The sequence below is a fragment of the Herpailurus yagouaroundi genome, unplaced genomic scaffold, assembly GCF_014898765.1.
Source record: "Herpailurus yagouaroundi ecotype Mexico unplaced genomic scaffold, PumYag 166, whole genome shotgun sequence".
Classification (NCBI taxonomy): Eukaryota; Metazoa; Chordata; class Mammalia; order Carnivora; family Felidae; genus Herpailurus; species Herpailurus yagouaroundi.
In genome coordinates, this window is record NW_024412407.1 from 2,133,582 (window position 1) to 2,155,463 (window position 21,882).

At 51.3% G+C, this 21,882-nt stretch overlaps 1 protein-coding gene across 3 annotated transcripts; it reads right to left on the reverse strand.

The window, feature by feature from the left end:
- Nucleotides 1-28: 28 nt before the first annotated feature.
- ESPL1 (extra spindle pole bodies like 1, separase) lies at nt 29-21,314 on the reverse strand. Of its 3 annotated transcripts, none has more exons than XM_040487986.1 (31): nt 21,231-21,314; nt 20,483-20,575; nt 19,259-20,317; nt 18,863-18,967; nt 18,582-18,702; nt 15,523-15,659; nt 14,342-14,535; nt 13,789-14,028; nt 13,420-13,564; nt 13,172-13,310; nt 12,836-12,975; nt 10,782-10,916; nt 9,605-9,724; nt 8,978-9,149; nt 8,441-8,569; nt 8,156-8,312; nt 7,531-7,640; nt 5,472-6,460; nt 4,731-5,079; nt 4,369-4,530; nt 3,714-3,927; nt 3,429-3,619; nt 2,766-2,893; nt 2,507-2,629; nt 1,882-2,037; nt 1,601-1,771; nt 1,370-1,474; nt 1,087-1,202; nt 844-927; nt 523-687; nt 29-398 (listed from the first exon to the last, which is right to left on the reverse strand). In XM_040487986.1, the coding sequence occupies exons 2-31, from the start codon at nt 20,561-20,563 to the stop codon at nt 197-199; spliced, it is 6,339 nt and encodes a 2,112-aa protein (XP_040343920.1). In that variant the 5' UTR covers nt 20,564-20,575; nt 21,231-21,314; the 3' UTR covers nt 29-196. The 3 variants fall into 3 exon arrangements, with proteins under 3 accessions (XP_040343920.1, XP_040343919.1, XP_040343921.1); XM_040487985.1 differs by having other exon boundaries at nt 21,151-21,290; XM_040487987.1 differs by lacking the exons at nt 29-398; nt 523-687 and having other exon boundaries at nt 1,087-1,236; nt 21,151-21,291.
- Between the last annotated feature and the right edge of the window lie 568 nt (nt 21,315-21,882).

Here is a 21,882-nt window from a genome sequence, read left to right on the forward strand (position 1 = left end):
AATGTTCTCAGATGAACCACACAAAACACAGGGTTTAAATGTTACATCTTTATTATATTAAGGTTAAATCAAAAGGAAATATTTCATATAAAACACTGGAAAAGTCATTTAAAATATTTATCCTAAGGGTTAAATCTAAGAACAGGAGGTAGAACAGTCACATGGCTTCTATCTGTGATAGGACAGCTCCAAGGGATCACCGCAGGGAGACAGGCAAGCCATATGCCACAGGTGCAGCCCCAATAAGATACTTGAGTCGGGGAGCCTGGCGCGCCTGATTGACATAGTAGAGAAGAGGGGCTCCTGGGCCTGCTCCAAGCCAACCCTGCAGCAGAGCCTCCGTGTAGCGGTCAATGTCACGGTCAGTCACATCCCAGAGGTTACCCAGAAACAGGGGACTGGGGAAAAAAAAAAAAGAACTACAAAGTGAGGGCTCTAAAACAAAATACATGAGGAAGGATTTAGTGTTCAGACCTGGGAAAGAACCTGGGGTGGGGACCTAGGTTAGCCCTCGAGACTCACCAGCCAGCCATGATATACTTGAGCACGATGCCAGCCCCCTCCAGGTTTCCATGCACAGCCAGGGCTGCGCTGCTGCAGCCAAACAGCAGGGCCACTGCCCGGCAGCCGAGCCGCAGGACGGCCTGTCCATCCAGGAAGCGGGCACCCGCCCCGTGCCCTGCATAGCTAAGGCAAAAGGATGTGAGATGAATCTGACCCAGCAGTAGCCGGCCTCTGGCGTGTCTCCGGGGGCATCGTGAGTCAGCCAGTGGCTGGAAAGCCACAAAACAAACTATGGTGATACCCACCCCCCCTCCCCACTTCCCTGCCCTGAGCACTCACATATATAAGTCATGCTCTGTCAAGGCTGCTTGCACTTGTTCTGGGCTCGGCACCTCCCCAACCACCCCTTTCCAGCCAGCTTCACTGTAGGGAAAAGGTAGGAGTAAGAACTGGGGTCAGCTGGCAAAGAGGGCAGAGGGAATACTAGGCAGAAGGTGGGCTGCAAGCTTTGATTCAGGGGAAAAGGACATGTTGCCCCTCTCTACCCTCCCCCACCCCCTTTCTTACTCTTCTCCCCCTGACCTGCTAAAATTGGCTCGAAATTGCTCCTCTGTGCTTGACAGATTATTGTGAGGGTTCAGGACGTAGAAGGTATTGCGTGGATCCACCCCTTGGCTTAGCACTGCCGAGGCCCCCGACTGAGGAGAAGACACTGGTGATCAGGATCCTGGTCTGGCCAGAGAGCCCAAGCTTCAACAAACTCCAAACCCCTTTCCACGACGGAACCATCCCATCCCTAAGACCCTCTCCTGTCTTCCCAGATCCCCCTCAATTACTAATCATTCCCCCACTCCCTGAAACCCACCTCTCTGATGATGGAATAGCTGAGCAAGAAGTGGAAGGAGGGCAGCCGAGTGACAGGCAGTGCCCGGAGACTGGGGATGCTCTCCCATGGCAGCTTTTGCAGGTCCTGGACAAAAAGGATGCAGGGATTACCATCCCCAGGCAGGCATCCACAAGCATCAGAAGGGGGCAGAGGGGTGACCTGGTGCCCGCTGCCCACCAGATACGGTCCCTCCAGCCCCCAGCTCCTTACCTTGTCTAGCACTAAGACAAGATGCCTATTGCTTGGTACTGTCTGACCCTGAAGACGTCGTACTGCCTCACTCAGAAGCTCTTGGGCTCGTTCTGGCCAGGCTGGGCACAGCCCATAGGCCAAGGTCTCAATGTCCTGAGGGGTGAGGGTACTGGCACCACTGAGCATGGTCTGCAGGGGAACAGTGGTCAGTGAGGGCCATCGCTCCCATCTCCACTCACAATGGCAGTGGGGGAAGAATTAAGTCCAGCTTCTTCCCCCTCCCAGATTTCTCAACTCACTTTCAGCAGAGCTGCATCAGGATATTCCCAGCCACATTCCTGCAGCAACTTTTGTAGGCGGGAGGCCTCCTGGGCAGGGCCAGGGTCCTCACTGGATGGCAGCAACAGTCCCCTCCAGCAGCCCAATATATGCTTCTCTAGGGAAATGATGAGAGCCTGAATGAGGAAGAATAGAACGTTCGGTCAGAGAGGAGCTGAGGAAATGGGTTTTCCAACGTATATATTTGTTTTATACATCTTCCCGCCAGTTAAAAAGGCAAGAAGCTAGAAACGTTTTTCATTTGCTGAGACTCGGGGAGTACAGATAAGATGATTTATCACATATCACCATGTCTTGACAAATACAAACAGGTGGGCAATGAAAGCTAAACCTGGGAAGCTGATACTTGGGCTTAAATCTTTTTTCTTGTTATGTATCCTCAAACATTCTGTTGGCATCACCCCTTTAAGTTTTTAGCTCTTTTTTGAAGTCGTTCTCAAGTAACATCATTTTTTATTTAGGCTATGCTTCCAGAAAGGACTTGAGGTAACTCGGCACTAGCCCGGACTCCTGAGAGAGAGGACAGTGACACGCAGGGTCACTCCCAGGGCAGGCCTGACCCCACCCCACCTTGGGAGCACACACCTCCATCCTATGGTCCAGTTCTAGCCGTCCTGTCCACCATTCTCGCTTGTCAGTACAGCTGCTGTTCTCTTTCTGTTCCTTCTGGATGGTGTCAAACTCTTTCAGGGCCGAACTCAGAGGAAGCTTTGGGAGATGGGACTGTGAGCTTTCTGCTTGTCCACGTGAGCACCACCTCTCCATCCCCCCAGCTGCGGGATATGAGCAGCTTGACCAGAAGCCTACCCCAGCCCAACTTTGCTTGCTGGCCCAGGAAACCTACCTTGCTCTGGGCGGTGGGGATCTGCACAGTGACTGGGGGATTGTCTTTTTCCAGCCGGGTCAGCAAGAGGGTGTTGCCCACGGTTCCAGGCTGAAGTGTGGCCAGAGCTAACACACACACAGTCACCCCTGACACACAGAGCATACCCAGAATCATTTCAGCTCTTACAAGGAACTCCCTTCCCCATCTTCTGCACTCAATCCTACCCATCACTCAAGACAATTCTAAAAAGTCTCTGCTCACTGGAGTTCAAGCTGCTCTCCCCGAACAGCCCCCTGTGGAGAGAGACCACATCTTGTACTTCGATGTGTCCCTCACAGAAACTAACAAAAGTTCCTGAACAGAGGGAGGCACTCAAATCATCTGTTAATGCGTTTTATGTTAGTGCAGGGAGACTCTGGACATCTGAACCTACCCCTGAAAAAAGACACTGAATCTGCTAGTAACGCAGAGTGGAGGTTAAAAAAAAAAGCACAAGACTTCCAAATTTAGGGTATTTCTCTTTGGTGAGAGTAACAAAATGACAATCAGTGAAAAGGGAGGATATGTTCTTCCATAGGGTCATAAATCTATGTTAACTAATGCCTTAAACTCCTTCCTCTAACTCCTTAGTACGAAGATGCAAAAAAGGACAGGAGAGTCGGCTGAAGCCTGCTGCCATACCGCTGGGGATCAGAGCCAGGCGCTCCTGGAAACTCTCCTTCTCAGGCTCAGGGAATTGACCAGATCCTGAAGCCCTGAAGGAAAAGAGGTGCTGGATGCGGGCCAGGGGGACATCTCCAGGCCTGTCCTGCAGGCTCAGCCTCTGCACCTGGTCTGCCATTTCGAGTGCTCCCCGGTGCTTCTGGGCCTTGCTGCAGATAACATAAGTAGGGGTGAGTTCTCCCTCCTTCAAAATCTAGACCTTCCTTCCAGTCTGTCCCCTGCATGGGCCTTGGGGAAACTCACCTGAGCTGCCTGTGGAGGTGGGTGAGCAGCTGGTGGCGACAGGTGATGGACACAGACTCAGCGACAAGGCAGGCTGTGGCATAGGGATCCCGGTGGCCCAAGCACAAAGCCAGGAGGCGGCAGAGGTAAGCATAAAGTCCACTAGGAGGGCAATGACTAACCCCACGGAAAGCAATGGTCAATAAGTCACAGATGGAATCCAGGGTAGAGAGACCTAGAGGAAGGTGAAGATACTTGCTGTAGATGAGTCCCATACTGTTTAGCTGATGGAACTTTCCATAAAAGTCCCAACTTTTCATAAAACTTTTATGGAAAGTTCCAAGTTTCCAAGGTTCTATCTCATCTCCCACTTGGATAAAAAAAAAGCTACCATTCATGCAGGGCAATGTGCCAGGTGGGATGCTATGCAACTTACCTCAACTCACCCCATCCCCCCAAACCCCATTTTATAGGTAAGTAAATAAAGGCTCAGAGAGGCTGAGTAACTTGCACACATCTGGTGAAGAGAGTGATGGGATTCAAACCCAGGTTCAAAGGCGACCGGATCTAGATGAGGATCCGAAGACAGAACCATGGGCAGGCCACAAGGGCATCAGATCAAGCAACCTAGAGGCTCGCCCTCTCCTAGTGACCAAACCTCAGTGGTTAGCCTCACCAATGGCTACAGGGGCAGAGGAGAGTCGGAGCCGAGGACCAAGACCCTTGTCTCTCTCCTTGTCTGGGCATGGGACCGGCAGCTCCTCTTTACTGGAATCACGTCTCAACACTTCACATTCTCCTATGGCTGTATCAGGTCCTGGAGCTGGTGCCTTCCCACCTAGGGAGAGAACGTGACTTTCTGTAGTTTCTTCCTCCTGTCGTCTCCTTTGTTCTTTCTAGGATCCAGTCCCGGAGCCAGGAACAAAGTTGTATATCTGTACTGTCTTTGGCATCAGTTATTTCTTGTGCTTTGGTCCCAGGGCAACCCCGACCCCCAAAGATGTATGCACCTTCTACCTCCCACCGTTACCATCTTACCTGAGGCTGAGTCTTCCCCATCAGAGCCCCTGAGGATCTCAAAGCTCATTTCCATCTGGTTGTCAGTCATTTCCTCCTCAGGGATGGTCCTCATGATCTCAGAGCCCAGCTCCTCACAGTGTCCTGATGTCACCTTCTTGGCCCTCCGGCTCCTACCACCCAGGCCTGGGAGCCCAGGGGCACTACTTGAGGCTGCCACTGCAACTGTCTTCAGGCTCGGGTTCTTCCTGGCCTGGCCCCGGCCCCGGCCCCGGCCCCGGGAAGCAGTGCCCCGTCTCTTGGGCCCCTCTGCAGGCCGTGCCTCAATTGAGACAGGGTCTTCCAAATCACTGTCATCACTGAAGTTCACCTGGGATGGGTGGGAAAGGGAGAAGGGCCAAGGGGCCTTCAGTGATAAGACATCTGCCAGCAGGTGGTGCTGCAGAGGCACACTCTCAGAGGCCTTTGGGGGAAGATTTAAAAATTAACCTCTCCAATTGAGGCAGCTCAATCAAGGGCCAGGACTCTTGGGTGCGGAAGAAGGGAGAGAAGGGAGGAACAAAAGGACAAAGGATGAAAAGGAAGAGGAACCAGAGAGTTAAGGAAAGCACCTTCTGTTTGAAACAAAGATAGAATTGTCTTTCTGTGCAGGTTAACAGTAGAGCTGAAGGCCCCGCCAGGTCCTGGGAAAGGCACCTATTCTGAATTCTCCAGAACCACCCCACCTGACACCAACACCACCCAGCCGCAGTCCCACCTCACCTTGAGGCGCGTCTGGACCCTCTGTTGTACTCTAGGGGCCTTGGGAACCTCAGGCTTGCTCTTTGTAGGGAGGACTTCCTCAAACACAGTAAAAGGGACTCGAGTGCCTGCTGGCCTGACCTGGCCTGGGGGCTTCGGTGTACCCGGCAGTCCTCCACCTTCCAGACTTTTCAGAGAGGTATTATGGAGGTGCTGGGTAGATGAGGCTGCCCGCTGACGCCCCCTTCCAGAAAGTTTTTGGCTTCGCGGCTTAGAGGGCTCTGAGCCTGGGGAGGGTTTTACTGATGGTGGCTGCCAGCCCCAGGAGCTTGCAAAAAGTTGGGTAGTGCAGCAGTTGAGGCCGGCCAGCTTTGCAAGGGCCCGAATCAAGAGCAGGCTGGCTCGCCAGGGCTCCAGGTGGGGTACTCGTGCTGCCACAAACTTCAGCCCCGACTCCAGGACCTTCCCCAGACTCTTGTGTGATGGCCGGCTCAGCCCCTCCAGTGCCAGCTGTGTGTAGGCCTGAGCCAAGATCTCATCCAAGAGGCTCGGGACAGGGGAGGGAGGTGCTTTGTGATTCAGGGTAGTTTGTAGAGCTTGGGTGAGGCGCTCAGTGGCTGCAGGGCAACCCTTTAGCACGACCTGCAGCAGATCCAGACCCTGGGCCTGATGGCCCAAAGCCAGTCTCACCCCCGCTGTGACCAATGCCCAGCGCAGACAGACTGCCGAGAGCACGGGGCTGGCACAGAGCAAGCAGTCACACGTGGGCAGGTGGGTCAGGAAGCCGGGGCTGGGCTGGGGCTTCGCTTTCAGGACAGGGGAGGAGTTCGTAGAAGGTGCCACAGGACCTGGCTCCTTGGCCACAGTGGCTACCAGCTCCAGGGCAGGGCCTCTTAGGAAGGGCTCCTCTTCAGGGAGCTCTGGAGGACGACGGACCCGGGTCTGCTGCTTGCCCTTCTGCAGGTGGACTTTCTTCACTGAGTCCAGGTGCTGGGCTAGCCCGCCAAACTCTGGGGAGAGTGGAGCCAGAATTACAAAACTGGGAGAAGTGATACCAAGTGCTTCCTGAGCTACCCCAGGGCCCAACTCCTTAATATAGGTGTTATTGACTTACTGCTTGTATGGATTACTGTCTGATCGGACTAAATATTAATATGGCTTATTTTTGTTTTCAGTAAAATCCCTAATGTTTCTTCCCATCCCATAATAGATAAACCCAACCCGCAAAACCCCCATACCTGCACCTGAGACGGCTGCATAGCTCAGGAAAGCAGGTGGGCACCAGGAGGCCTACGTCTTTATCCTGGCTCTGGGCCCCAACTGGGCCCATGATCCTGGTCCAAAACACTGAATTTCTTAACTTCCTCATTTTACAAGTGAGAAAAAAAATCCATGTGTCCACCTGACTTTCCAGGGTTTTGTGTGGGTCAAATGAAATACGAGAGGGAAAAGTGGTTGATAAGAAAAAATGTACCACAAATACACTATTTTATTATTAATTTAAGCCCTCCTGAGGACACGACATTTGTGCGGTCCAATAGAGTGGCCACTAAGCCACAATGTGGCTACTGAGCACATGAAATGTGGCAAGTGACTGAGGAATGAATTGTAAATTTTATTTAGATTGAAATAGCCAAAATGTATCAGGCAGTGCTGAAAAGTAGAGCCACATTGGGTTAGTCAGATGGGCAAGCCATCTTAAGGAGGGACACCAGTGGTCTGATTGAAGCAGAAGAGTTAGAAGTCCCCGATTTAGGGGCGCCTGGGAGGCTCAGTCGGTTAAGCGTTCGACTTCAGCTCAGGTCATGATCTCGCGGTCTGTGAGTTCGAGCCCTGCATTAGGCTCTGTGCTGACAGCTCAGAGCCTGGAACCTGCTTTGGATTCTGTGTCTCCCTCTCTCTCTGCCCCTCCCCTGCTCACACTCTGTCTCTGTCTCTCTCTCTAAAACATTAAAAAAAATTAAAAAAAAAAAAGGTCCCTGATTTAGAAGGAACCCACACTTTCACATACAAAGATGTGTTGTAGTGTTTGTGTGCCACTCCCGCCACTGCCCGTGGGTGTGGGGGCATGGCTGCTCACCTGTGCAAGACTCCAGTAAGAACAGAACCTGCTGCAGGTCCGACTCACAGAGGTCAATGTCAGTGCGTGCCAGCTCCAGCTCCGCCTTCAGCACCAGGAACAGGGCACACCTTGTTGGGAGAGGAGATGACAAGCAACTCATGCAAGTCCTTGTGTTCCTGAGTCCATCTTCCTGTCCCTTTCACTGGCAGCACTGGGGCAGGCTCCTGGCCTCTGGAGGACCTCTACTCTCTCGAGCTGACTTCAAGTCTACCCTGGGAAAACTCTCTACACTTCTCCCTCATCCCCAGTCATCTTTGTGCACGAGGACAGGATTTCCCAAACCACATTCCCACCCAAAAAAAAGGATCCTGTGGGCAAAGGGACTTAGGGAAACATGGTACACCAGCTCTCCCTTTTGGAGAGTTACAATGTGGATCGGCGTACTGAAGGATGTGAGAAGTCCTACAGGAAATAAAAATGTCTAAGCTTGGTTAAGTCGGCATTTCCTACTTACTGAGCCATGGGATACGTCCTCCCAACCCCTCCAAACATAACACGTAAAATCTGTGGAAGAGTTTGGGACCCCAGAGTCCAGGATGTGGGCACTCAGGTTCTGGAATGGCCTCCTCTGGCCTGTACTCACTGGTGTGGTAGCTGCAGTTTCGTTGTAAGTTTCAGGGCATCCAAGCAAAAGGCCTTGGCTTCGCTCACACAACCCAGATGGCCCAGGCGGGAGACCAGCTTCTCTGAGCAGCTCAGCACCTCTGTCAGAACCTGCCATTTTTGTACCAGATTTTCACCTGTACAAAGGAGAGAGACGAGACCACCGTCACTCGGTCACAGCCTGGATCCTCTGGAGGCAAAGCTGGCAGCCCCACCATCTGGCCTGTTCATTCCCACTGGGCCTCGCTCTCCTCCTCAGACTCACCATAGTCCAGAAATGGGGTCTCCACAGCCGCCTTCTGAATCGAGAGCACGTCACTGCCCAGGAGCAGGAGGATAATGCTTCGGAGGAGCTTATGGGAGTCGACGAGTGCAACCTCAGGCGTCTGCCAGCCTGTGCAGGGAGTGGTGGGGGGACAAGAAGGGAGATGATGCCGCCAGAACTGCCACCACCTTCACTGCCACCACCTTCACCTACTAAGATAGCAAATGCAAAACGTGCTGCCGCTGTTCTTCTGTGCCTAAGGCAGACAGAGCGAATCAATCACAGAACTCTTTCCCTCAGACCACGTGGGGCCTCAGAACCCTTGTTAGTATAGCATTCCAGCCAGGTACTAAGCAATCGATCAGTCGGCAGACAAACAGAGACTCATATGCTATCCCAGGCCTACTCTGTGCAGCCTCTCAGTGGGCTAGTCCACACAGTTGGGACAGCAGAGGGGACAAGGGCTTGAGAAGAGCTGAGAGTGGGCGATCCACACCATTTGACCACAAAGGGCCATCATCCACCCTATTCTTTCACCTTGGGCACGGAGCTGCTCCCGCAGGGAGGCTGAGAGGCTGTCTGATGAGAGGCTGAGGTACGATGCCACCACCTGCAAGGCCTGGACACGCAGCAAGTACCAGGCCTTGGATGATCTCTGGAGGGCAGGGTCCCGAAGCACAGACAGCAACAGAGAGGCACCCTCAGTCACCTGGGAGACAGGGAGGGCCAGAGAAGAGTGGTGAGTGAGGTCAGAGCAGCGATTCAGAACTTAGGATGCCCCTAAAGATCATCCGGCCCAGCCCCTGCTTTTGAGAATGATAAAAGCTGTGGAGAAAACGACAGCCTGAGAGGGCGCAAGACGCAGACAAGTCACACAGTTGGGCTGTGAGAAAACTCAGGTTTTCTGCATCTCACTTGATTTCCAATTTGGGCTCCATTGCCTTCCTGGGATCAATGTCATCTCAGTCTCTAGTCACAGGACAGTGTGACTGAGGCAACTGGGAAAGAATAGAAAGGACAAGGCTGGGAAACAGCATGGCTTCTCACGGTTGGGAATACTCTTCCTAGCTCCAGGGAAATCTCAGAAGCCTGAAGAATATCCCGAAAATCCTAAAAATCCTTCCAATACCTGGGAACTTCAGGGGTTAAGAAAGTGAGAAATACCTTCTGGTGAACACAGTAGAGCTGACTTCGAAGTAGGTTACAGGTTAGCGAAAGGAGCAGGTACGTGTCAGTGTTGTGATCCAGAAGCTTCAGGCTTGAGTCTGCCTCTTCCAGGTATAGCTAAGAAAACAATCATGGGATTCGTGAACATGCTGGTGAGGAAAGGCAGCCAGACTTTTCAAATTAAAGTGGATTAAAACACTTGCAAGTAAAATGCAGAACACCTCCAACTAAGTATTCAATTATTTCATGTATTATAATCTACAGCATGAGAGTTATTCAATCACTCGCTAAAATGTTCATTTAATATCTTTTGGTTAACCGCTATGTTAGAAAGACATAGCTGAATAAGGAATAAGCAAGACTTTCCATCCAATAGCTTGCAATGCAGTGGGGGTGCAGACACACCTGTGTAATCGTGACACAATGCCATTAGTGGTATGGGGACCCAGGGAAAGTAGGTGATTCTGCCCTTGAAGAAGAGGATGTATAAAATACTTCATGAGGGAGAGGACAATTGAGCTAGGCCTTGAAAAGAAAGTAGAAAAAAGGTGGGTGGAGGAGGTGTATTTAGGGTGGAGGGGCTAACAGAACCAAAGGGAGGGAGGCACATACAAGGCTCTAAAGTAACTGGCGTGGATGGACAGAAGTTCCATGGTGGGGAGTGGCAAGAAAAAACATGAGCCAGGATACAGAAGGTGTGCAATACTAAGTAAAGTGTCTAGACAGTATCATCCTACAGGTAATGAAGAAACCAATGAAATCCTTTAAGCAGGAAAAAAGATGAGATCAGATCTGTGCCTTAAAAGATCATGTTAGAAGACAAAAGGCTCCTCCCTGCTGGAGGCAGGGAGACCAGCCAGGTGGTGTTGGAGCAGTCCTAAGGGAGTGGAGAAAGGGCGACTAGGGCAAATGGTGGGGAAATACAGGATTAGTGGTGTATTTCTGGTGCAGGATCTATAAGACTTAGGAAACAATGGTTTTGCAGTGAGAAGGAAAGACGCTTCCTCTTCCCACAGCTGCCTCCCAACCACTCCACACTTTACGACCCTCCAGCAGGATGTGGCAGTAGAAGGCAGGGAAGATGCCCCTTCAGTATCTTGTCTTCTCAGAGAAAAGATGGGTCACTAAAGCCAGGTCCCCCCGCAGCTCCGGGCTTGGCTGGCTGGGCACTCACCTGGGCATAGCTGGGACAGCCGAGCATCAGGAGCAGCTGGCTGGCGTGGCAGGAAGAGCCGGCTGCCTTCGCGTGGTCCTCCAGTCTCTGGGAGACGATCCGTACGAGCAGGAGGACCTCCAGAGCCTGCAGGGGCTGGTCAGCCAGGAGCAGGAAGTTTACCCAGCTCCTGCTCGAACCTCCCTTTCTACCCTCTGCTCCTCAGCCCTTTGAGACCTTGGTCTGACTTCAGAGCCTGGATGAGGTGTGGCTACAGACAAGGCCACCACCTGCCATCCTCAAGAAGCCTGAGATAAGAGCAGTGAGGAGCCTACCACCATCCAGCCTCCCGCGTGAAAGCTTAGGTACCAGTCAGCATCGACAGCTGGGAGTTACCAAAAGCTTACTATGGGCCAGGCACTGTGCTGAGAGGTTTACATCAGGGCAGGGGGATGGGCGAGACAGGCAAGAGGATCAAGAGGTACAAACTTCCAGTTATAAAATAAGTAAGTCGTGGGGCTGAAAAAGTACAGCACAGAGGGTACAGTCAATAACATTGTGATAATAATGTATGGTGACTTCCTTCACCATGGTGAGCACTGAGTAACGCACGCTATTGCCAAATCACTATGTTGCGCGCCTAAAACTAATATAATATTGTGTGTCAACCATACTTCAATTCCTTTTAATATTTACTTACTTTTGAGAGAGAGAAAGCCTGAGCAAGAGAGGGACAGAAAGAGAGAGGGGACAGAGGATCTGAAGCGGGCCCTGTGCTGACAGCAACGAGCCTGATGCGGGGCTCAAAGCCCTGAACTGTGAGATCATGACCTGAGCGGAAGTTGGGATGCTCAACCGACTGAGCCACCCAGTTGGTTCAAGCCCCACATGGGGCTCTGCGCTGATAGCACGGAGCCCGCTTGGGATTCTGTCTCCCTCTCTCTCTCTCTCTCTCTCTCTCTCAAAATAAATAAAAATACACTTAAAAAAAAAAAAGAATTCATAGATCTAAAAAAAAAAAAAAAAAAAAAATTGAAGGGACACCTGGCTGGTTCAGTGACGGGGGCATACAAAGTTGTGAGTTTGAGCCCCACATTGGGTGTAGAGATTACTGAAAAATAAAATTTGAAGTGAAACTTCAAAAGTCATAATAAAAATATCAAATTGTCAAAAAGAGGAGTTCACGTGCATCAGCTCTTTTAATCTTTCATAGTGACTCTAACCCCAATTTTACAGATGACTATAGACTAAGAGGCTTAAGACTCACACAAGTTAAGTTGCTTGCCCAAATTCACATCACAGGTACGGGGGAGAGCCAAGACTCAGATCTAGCGCTGAGGCACCTTCCCTCGATTCTCATGCTAGAAATATGGCCTAATGGCCACAGTAACAAAGATCTTTTTTATGTACCATGTTCTTTTTCGGAGGTTCCTAATGTGGGGTCCAGGGAAGAGCTTCAGGGAGTCTGTGAAATGTCCTGATGTTGCATGTAAAAATGTAAAATTAAACCTATAGGCATCTATGTATGTTTCAGAAAACACACAGCTCGGGGCACCTGGGTGGCGCAGTTGGTTAAGCGTCCGACTTCAGCCAGGTCACGATCTCGCGGTCCGTGAGTTCGAGCCCCGCGTCAGGCTCTGGGCTGATGGCTCAGAGCCTGGAGCCTGTTTCCGATTCTGTGTCTCCCTCTCTCTCTGCCCCTCCCCCGTTCATGCTCTGTCTCTCTCTGTCCCAAAAAATAAATAAACGTTGAAAAAAAAAAATTAAAAAAAAGAAAACACACAGCTCAAATTACCTAAGAATTAATAATAACTATATCTGACATTTGAATATGCCACTTAAGGACACCATGAGGTAGTGCTATTACTGTCCTCATTTTAGACACAAGGAAACCTGGGTTTAGGAAGTTACGTCACTTGCCAAGGTGAGTTAAAATAAAGGACGAAGCTTGTATTTCAACTTAGGAAGCCCGGTGAGAGAGGCCACAATGGGCTACATGGCTTCTTAGCAGATACACCAGCCAAAGAAGAGGAAAGAGTGGGCTTCTGGCGTGTGTTAACGCCCTGCCCCATTACCTTTGCCGCCAGCTGATAGAGGGCTGCTAGGGTCTGCAGTGAGGCTGCCGTCTGCTGGAGACACCGTACAGCGGGGGCTTGTGCCTTTGTAAGCACCTCCTTCCAAAGGGCCAGTGCTTGGTCCAGGCATTTGGACTGAGCTAGAAGTCAGAAGAAAGGGACCGGCCATTCTCTCAGTGTGGGCCATCTGGGGAGAATGCAGCCTTCTTCGTAACGCCCTCTGCCCTCTGTGCCCACCTCCCACCCTACTTCCTTTCCCCTACCTGGGGTCCCCATTCTGCTCTTAGGAAGACACAGAGGAGACCCCATCTAGCACACTACATTCACAACCCTCACCAGCATCTGCAGCCAGGTTGAAGGCAATGTTACTGTATAGGAAACGATCTTCTTGGAGTTTATCTTCATAGTTCAGGTCATTGACTTCAAATTCCTCCAGGTTATTAGGGGCCTGGGCTCTCCGATCCCGCTCGATACCCTAGATGGGGGGAGGGGAGATCAGGATAAAAAACAGGGCTGGCACCAGCTTACTATGGGCCTGGGGGAAATAATCCAGTTCTGCTAAGCCCCACAGAAGCCACACTTACTTCCTGCATTTTGGTCTCCAGGGTACAAATGTAGAACCATAGGAGGGCCTGTGCTTTATCATCCAGAAGCCGATCCTTGGCCTGGGTCTCAGGCCTCACAGACTCCAGAAGCTGTAGGGCTTCCTGGATAGCATCCAGGGCAGAGCTGAAGGGAGAGGATGGACTTAAGCTGGGCCCATGACGAGTACCTGCCATAGTGTCCTGGGAAGGACCTTCTGCAGGATAGCCGGCCCCACCCTTTGAATGAGCGCCCATGGCCACAAACTGAAGTGGCTGCTCAGGGACTTGGGAGAGGGAAACGGCCTCTGAAAAGGGTAAGATGACCTAGGGTGAGAAGCAAGAGTGGCCTCCCCAGCTATTCTTCCTCACCAGTTGGTCTGCTGGGCAAAGTCATGGTAGCAGAGCACCTGAGCCAGTTCCACCAGGTGGGTGGCTCGAGCCCAGGCCCCAGCCGGTGTCTCCTCAGGGCTCAGCTCCAGCAGGTCACAGATGACGTTGAACCGTTCCTGCCCTGTGTCCGCTCGCACAGCCTTATAGGCCTGCAGCTCCTCCCTCAGCAGGAAGACCAGGGTCTCTGGGTCCCAGCCACTCAGGCTGTCTCGCAGAGTCCTAAGAGAAGGCAGGCCCAACGCCATGTCAGGGAGTCCGTGAAGCATGGAGCTTCTGCCCCGTGCCAAGGAGTCCCAGCCGTGGCTTGCTGAGAGGTCACTGACTTCCCAGTCATTAAAGCAAGGGCATTGCCTGTCCCCACTGCTCCCCTATACCTAGCACAGTGACTGTCATATAGTAGGCATTTGATAAATAACAACGAACAGAGGAACCAGTGCCTTTTTTCAGACAGAAGGATACACGAGACCACCAGTACCAAAAGCTAGCCCTAGCCAGGGAGCAAACATGGTTGTCTCCCTCCCCGCCAACTCACCTCAGCTGTAGCTCCTTGTCTCCTGCTCTGGCTGCATCCATCTTGATCCGAACCCAGAAGGTGACAGGCTCAGCCATGTGTTGGGGGCCACAGGGCTGCAGGGCTGTCAGCCACAAAGTCACCATCTCGCAGCCCTGGGCCTGTTTACCCAGTTTCTTCAAACTCTCTCCATGCAGCCGGAAGCACCTGTGCAACTGACCATAGAAAGCAGAGACCAAACTGCAGAGAGGAACCACCGAGTCCGTAATAGTGGGGGAGTACATGCCACACAGGTACATACACCACCAGGTGGTCCGCCAGCCCCCAAGCCTGCCCCAAGGCAGAAGACACCAAAGCACTAAACACTCCAGGGTTCTCAATCTGAGGCTTCAATCCACCCCACCCACATATTTATGTCCACAGCCCTAGAAACCCGTTTCTCCTCCTGTAACCCCTCTCTCACAAGTCAGCGTCTTCTCAGTCCGAAATGCCAGGCCATCCTTGACCTTCCCTCCGCAACCCCCCACCCCCACCCCGTCACAGCCAGTCACTTACCAAATTAATCCCGGGCTTCTTGCACCCATTCCCTTCTTCCCATCCCGCAAGACGCTACTTCAGTTCAGATACCCACCCTTTCCGGCCCAGGCTACAAGAGCAGTGGGGGTGCCCACTGTTGTCCTGGTATCTTGTTCATTCACCATAGTGATGCCAGAGAAACTCAAAATGCCAAGCTGATGTCATGCCTTCCTTTGAGAGTCTCATCTGCCTCACTCAAGATGAAAACCAAGGCCCTCTACAACCCATCTCAACTGCCACTCCAGCCAACCCATCATTTCATGGGTCTCCTTGCGATGGTTCTCACTCTGGTTACTTAAAGGGCCTCCTCGGGGAACTTTTAAAATAACCAGATGCGTGGGCTCTAGCACCAGAGATTCTGATGCAATCGGCTTGGGCCAGGCATCAGAATGAGTTTTTTTAAGTACATTCAGGGGATTCTAACATGCAACCAGGTTGAGAACCACCAGCTTGAACGTGGCTATATGAGACCATTAAAAAAAAAAACATAGTAATAGTACAAGTGAGGTGTGGAAGACACCGTCCCAGGTACTTGGCTCTTAACACGCTACTGCAGGGCAGGGTCCTGGCCAGGCCCTTTCATGCTACTCAGGCCTCCAACATAACCTCCCTTCCTGCCCTCGTACCTTCTCAGGAGGCACCTCGGGATAGGTGTCCGGCTTCACCAACCCCAGGTGCTGACAGAGGGGCTCAGAGATGGCACAGGCCTCGGAATACAGCTTGTGACTATAGAAGCTGTAGGCCAAGTTACTGGTGTAAGAGGCTGCAAGTGAGAGAGAGAATAGTTGACAGCGGAAATAGTTCCCACTGCCGCTCTCCTGTTGGAGAGGCAGTAGAGAGAAGCTCAACCTGTGGCCGGCTCAGTAGCTTCCAGATCAGACAGGAAGCCCTACTGCTAGGGAATGAGATAGCCCCTACCTGCTCCAACTCAGCCCGTGACGTCCGTTCCTGTAAGGCACACCCACACCAGCGGCTCCTTTGCACTTGTTCTACAAGCGCAAGCTGAGTCTTCACTCCTACACAGGGCCCATTTCCTCACATGCCAATTTTTGCCTTCATCTTCCTCCAAAGGCAGCATTTTGGGGTTAACGCTCTGGCCTATCCCTTATCTCCTCCTCCTCCTCCTCTCATTCCACGAAAGCCACACTAGGAGCCTCCTTGCTGTTTCTTGACCACACCAGGATAGTTCCTGCCTTAGGGCCTTGGCCTTGACTGTTTCTTCTGCCAAGGATGTCCTTTTGCAGGTGTCTACATGGCCAACTCCATCACATCCTCCAAGTTTTGCTCATGTCACCCTCCCAAGCAGGCCTATCCTGACTCTATTTTAAGTGGTAACTTGCCCCCTCACCCACCCTGAACTCCTAATTCCCTTTCCTATCCTGCTCTATATTCCTTCCCCCCCGCCCCCACATTTCTTATCACTTTCTAACATATTGATAATTCAATTATTCTGTTGCTTATTATCATTCTCCCCTAACCAGACTGTGGCTTCGTGAGGGCAGGGATCTTTGTTTCATTTACTGATACACCCAAGTCCTCACAATAGTGCTTGGCACACGGTAGGTGCTCAACAGATATTTGTTGAATGAACAAAATTTGCCCTAAACTCTAGTTTATGCAGCTTTTTGGCTATCAACACAGATGGCTGGAAAAAATTAAGTCAGGCTTCAATATTCCGGGAAGAATTTTCAAACTAGTAATTTTTGTGACTGCTGATGATATTTTCATCTCAATGGGTAGGTTTAACTACTGAATATATAAATATGAAAAGTTCTGGGGCACCTAGGTGGCTCAGTTGGTTGGGCATCTGACTTCGGCTCAGGTCATGACCTTGCAGTCTGTGAGTTCAAGCCCCATGTCGGGCTCTGCGCTGACAGCTCAGAGCCTGGAGCCTGCTTCAGATTCTGTCTCTCTCTCTCTCTCTCTCTGCCCCATCCCCTGCTCTCACTGTGTGTGTGTGTCTCTCAAAAATAAAAGAAAAACATAAAAAAAAAAAAAAAAAAAGAAAAAAAAAGTTCTCCAAAACTTTTCAGTGACTGAAACTCATTGGGTTTGTATAATTTAATGGGGCCATCCTTTTTATAAACTGAAGGGAAAACGTATTATAAAATACAAAAATAGACAAAACTAAAGTATGCCGTTAGGATAATGGTTGCTTTGAGGAGGGGGGTTACTAGGAGGGAGGCAGAAGGAGGGGTTTCCCCAAGGTCTAAATCATGCTCTTACTTGACCTAGATGTTGGTTAAAAAGTATGTTCAGGGGCGCCTGGGTGGCTCAGTCGGTTGAGCGTCCGACTTCAGCTCAGGTCACAATCTCACGGTCTGTGAGTTCGAGCCCCGCGTCGGGCTCTGGGCTGATGGATCAGAGCCTGGAGCCTGCTTCCGATTCTGTGTCTCCCTCTCTCTCTGCCCCTACCCCGTTCATGCTCTGTCTCTGTCTCAAAAATAAATAAACGTTAAAAAAAAAAAAAATTTAAAAAGTATGTTCACTTTGTACTTTTCTGTATGCACGTTTCAACTGAAAAGGTGTGGAGAAGTATATATGCAAATTTATTTATACATAGTACATCTCCAGAATGATACGTAAGAAATTGATCGTATTAGTTGTCTCAGTAGAGGGGAACTTTGTGACCAGGATTAGGAGAGAGAGACTTTAGACTACATGCCTTTTTGCGCAATTTGATTGTTGAAGCATTTTTACCTGGTTTCTAAAAAAAAATTTTAAGTTATAAATATTCTTTAAAACTTGGGGTGCCTGGGTGGTTCAGTGGGTTAAGTGTCTGACTTCGGCTCAGGTCATGATCTCATGGTTCGTGGGTTCGAGCCCCATGTCGGGCTCTGTGCTGACAGCTCAGAGCCTGGAGCCTGCTTCGGATTCTGTGTGTCTCCCTCTTTCTCTGACTCTCTCTCTCTCTCTCAAAAGTAAAAATAAACATGAAAAGTAAACATTAAAAAAAATAAAACTTCTAGAAAGGTCATAGGGGTGCCTGGGTGGCTCAGTTGGTTAAGCATCCGACTTTGGCTCAGGTCATGATCTTGTGGTTTGTGAGTTCAAGCCCCACATTGGTCTCTGTGCTGACAGCTCAGAGCCTGGAGCCTGCTTCGGATTCTGTGTCTCCCTCTCTCTCTGCCCCTCCCCTGCTTGCACTCTGTCTCTCTCTCAAAAATAAATAATAAAAAAACATTAAAAAAAAAAAGGTCATAAAGTTGCATATCAGGTACAAACATTTTCATGAAAGAAAACACCAAATCATGTTTCAATGTCAATGACAAAAAATTTGTGTCTATCATAAGTTAGCCTTATCACTTCTCTACTACTATAAATGTTTAAAAAAATGTTTTTTAATGTTTTATTTATTTTTGTGAGAGACAGAGAGACAGAGTACAAGTGGCGGGGGCGGGGGCGGCAGGCAGAGAGAGAGGGAGACAGAATCCACGAAGCAGACTCCAGGTTCTGAGCTGTCAGCACAGAGCCCAACATGGGGCTCGAACCCATGAACACGAGATCATGACCTGAGCCAAAGTTGGATGCTTAACCAACTGAGCACCCAGGCAAGAACATTTTTTTCACTGCCTCCTTAAACCACAAGGAGCCCCCAAGGTGGTCAGAACCATCCAGCAAGTGCTATTTGTCTGCCTAGTGAGTGATGACCTTCCCCCCTGCATCTGGGCCCCAGGGCACTAACCAGTCATGCCCAGGTAGTCAGTCAGCTCTTGGCCTGACAGGCTCTGTAAGGCCTCCAGCATCCAGACCACAGTAGATTTGCAACTTTCCACCAGCTGGGCCAGGTCAGCCAAATCAGTTACCTAAAGGGACAAGAAGGTCTTGAGAGTCAGAAGAGACATAATAGGTCCAAGGTGACATCTACCCCACCCCAAACCCAAAGCAACTCCAAGGCTCTACCAGGGCAGTCCAGCAACCCCAGACCCCAGGACCTGTCCAGGTCTTTTGATTCCCAGACTGTACCTGACAGCTTTGCGCAAAGTCATAAACCACCACAGTGTAGAGGTGAAGTCCCTGAAATTGCATCTGAACCAGAGACTGCTGCTGCTTGGAGGGATCCCCACAGACCTGAGGAAGGAAGGGGAAGGTTGGGTTGAGAGGCAGAGATACAGGATGAGCTCCAAACTGAAGACTGGCCCAGAGTCCTGGAGAGCTGACTCAGCCCAGGGAGTAGGAAGAAGGGCATTAGGAGGGGCCATGGCCCTCCCAGAGTAGACTAGGCTGCTGGTGGCTGCACGAGGCATAATCCAGAGAGCAGCTGACTGAGGAGGGAGCCAGGGCTTCCAGATCTTACCAAAGACCTTAGCCTGATAGTCTGCAGAACCACATTCCCACCCTACCTCTAGGTTCTTAACTCACACCATCCTGCAGCTGCCGGATGAGAGAGCAGTACCCGCCAAGAAAAGCAAAGAGGCCCAGAACAGCATCCAGTCCATAGCGTCTCTTGATGCCTCGCTCCAGTCCTGAGAGGAAGAACTGGCAGCTGTCACATAATGCCCGCAATGGGGGTGATGGTGCCTCCACACTGTTGTTCAGGACAGCTGATGCCTTGATCAGAAGCTCGGCCAGTGCCTGGGATCCTCCCTCCCCAGCCTGTAGCAGTTCAACCCCAAGATGGCATAACTGGAGGCTGGGGGCCAGACTGGTGTTCCTTAGGTAATCATGGGTCTTCTCCACTACTCTCGTGGCCTTGGCATGGTGGCCACTCCAGCAGAGGCGACGGCAACGTTCCAGGGTGAGTTCCAAGAGACAGAGGGCCCTCTGGGGAGAAAGAGGACCAGGAGAACCCCCTCCCTCACCCACCAAAACTTTGATCACATGCCTGGAGAGCAGGTCATCTAGGAAATCAGCATCGGCTTCATTCAGACTGTGCCCAGTGGCATCAAATAGCTGATGGGCAGCTACCACTCGACAGGCTGTTGGAGAAGCAAAGTGGGGAACCTCACAAGGGGTACTTTCATCCTCCAAGAGTACAAGAAAGCTCAAGGCCTTCAGCCGAGTTGATAATGCAGCTCGCCGCTCCTCCAGGGTTTCTGCTGCCTTCCAAAGCAGAGAAAAGCTGCCTCGCGCCACAGCATCATAGTCCTGGGGAGCAGCTTGGCGAGAGCAATGCACCAAACAGGCATGAAGGGGTTTTGCGAATCGGAGCGTGGCCTCTGGGATTCCCTGTGTGGCAATGTTCCGCAAAAAGATGAAGAGAATTCGTTCCAGGTACAGGGGTGGGCGCTGGGGGGTAGACATCAAGTAGCCATTGTAAGCCAGCTCCGCTAGTTCCAGCAGGCTCTCCAGGTGCCTAGGGCAAGCCAGCTTGGCAGTCAGCTGCTGGTTGCAAGCCCTCAAGATGGCATCACAAGCTTGTCTCCTCTCGGCATCAGATCGGCAGCTGGATGAACCAGCTGGAAGCTTGGACAGGAACTCCTAAGAGGAGAGGAAGCTGTGATTGGGACCACCAAAGTAGGGAAAGACAACTAGAAAGGGTGCTTCTCAGGAGAGGATCCCCTATTAGTTATCTCTTCATGTAAGACAAAAAACCCCAGCTCATCTTGGAAAGCCAGGTGTATCCAGAGCCAGACACAATCCTACCTTCAAGTCAGGCAGCAACTCTTCAGCTTCCTTCACGCTGCTTAGCAAGGTCCCAAAGTTGATTCCTTTGAAGCTCCTCATGGCGTTGGAGGGCTAGGGAAAAGGAGAAGGATTAGAGTAGGCGGAGAAGATTCATAATGGAGGGCAGGAGAAGGGCTTGAAGGCTGCAGAAGTGAGGGGCGGTGGGGGGGGGGGGTTGTTTGCAAAGAATCCCATGAGAAATCCTATCGGGAGGGGCGCCTGGCTGGCTCAGTCAGTGGAGCTGTGGGATTCTTGATCTCCGGGTCGTCACTTCCAGTTCCACTTTGTAGAGATTACGAGATTACAAGAAAAGGGAAGGTAAGGGAAAGGGAAGGTAAAGGGAAGGTAAAGGAAGGTAAAGGGAAGGGAAGGAGAAAGAAAGACAGAAAGAAAAACAGACAGAAAGAAAGAAACCCTATTCGGGAAAAACGCCCATGTCAGGACAGCAGGCTCCCGTTATAAACGGACGCCTCTGCTTCTCCTTCCTCTCGGGGGATCCGGAGCCTCACTACCCATTCCACCACCCCAACGCTCCATACCGGGAGGCCTCCACTGAGTTCGGAGCTCACCAGGACATCCGGAGGTCTCCCAACCTTCCTTCGCAGAGCCGCCCCTCCCCTCAAGTCAGCGCCGGGACCCCACCTCACCTTGGCACGTACACACGTTCACGAGTTCCTCTGGGCTTTATCGCCCCAGAGGTCGCCTCCCCACCAGGTCCAGGACTTACTCGCCAGAAGAAGAGCTCTGCAAAAATCCAAGACTCAACCTTCGTTTTCCGCGCCAGCCCCCCCTTTCAAATATCTCCAGCGACCAATGAGCGAGAGCTTTGTAACGCCGGCGTGCCGCGCGGCACAGTGGGAGTTGTAGTCTACCCGCCGCGCCGCACCATCACGTGATACCGGCGGCGGGGTCGAGTTGCTGTGGGCGTTAAGGCCTCTTGGGGGCGCGGGTTTCCCCACTTACGCCAAGGCGGAGATCCTTAGCTACCCGTTGCTTAGTCGCTATCGGGAGAGCCAGGCCTCTGCCTCCTTCTCCCCTTTATCTTCAGCGCTCAGAGTTTAAATTTCAAGAGAAGAGAAATAGGGTAGACAACAAAAAGAACTTACTTGGAAACTCACGCGGTTTGGGTTACTGGGAAAATAGGGCGTAGCCTTTCCTGGAGTTCTTTAAAAATGTAATTTTCTGAGGGCACTGACAGGAGTACCATGACTTCCAGCCCTCCCTCTCTCTCTCTCTTTCTCTCTCTCTCTCCCTCTCTCGGCCTTCCAACCTTGCTCTTTACATAAACGGCATCAACTGGATTGTATGAGGAAGACAGAGGATCTAATGCTCCTTGATGGGGTGTAGAAGGTAGAGGGGAGGGTTAAGGGAAGAACCAG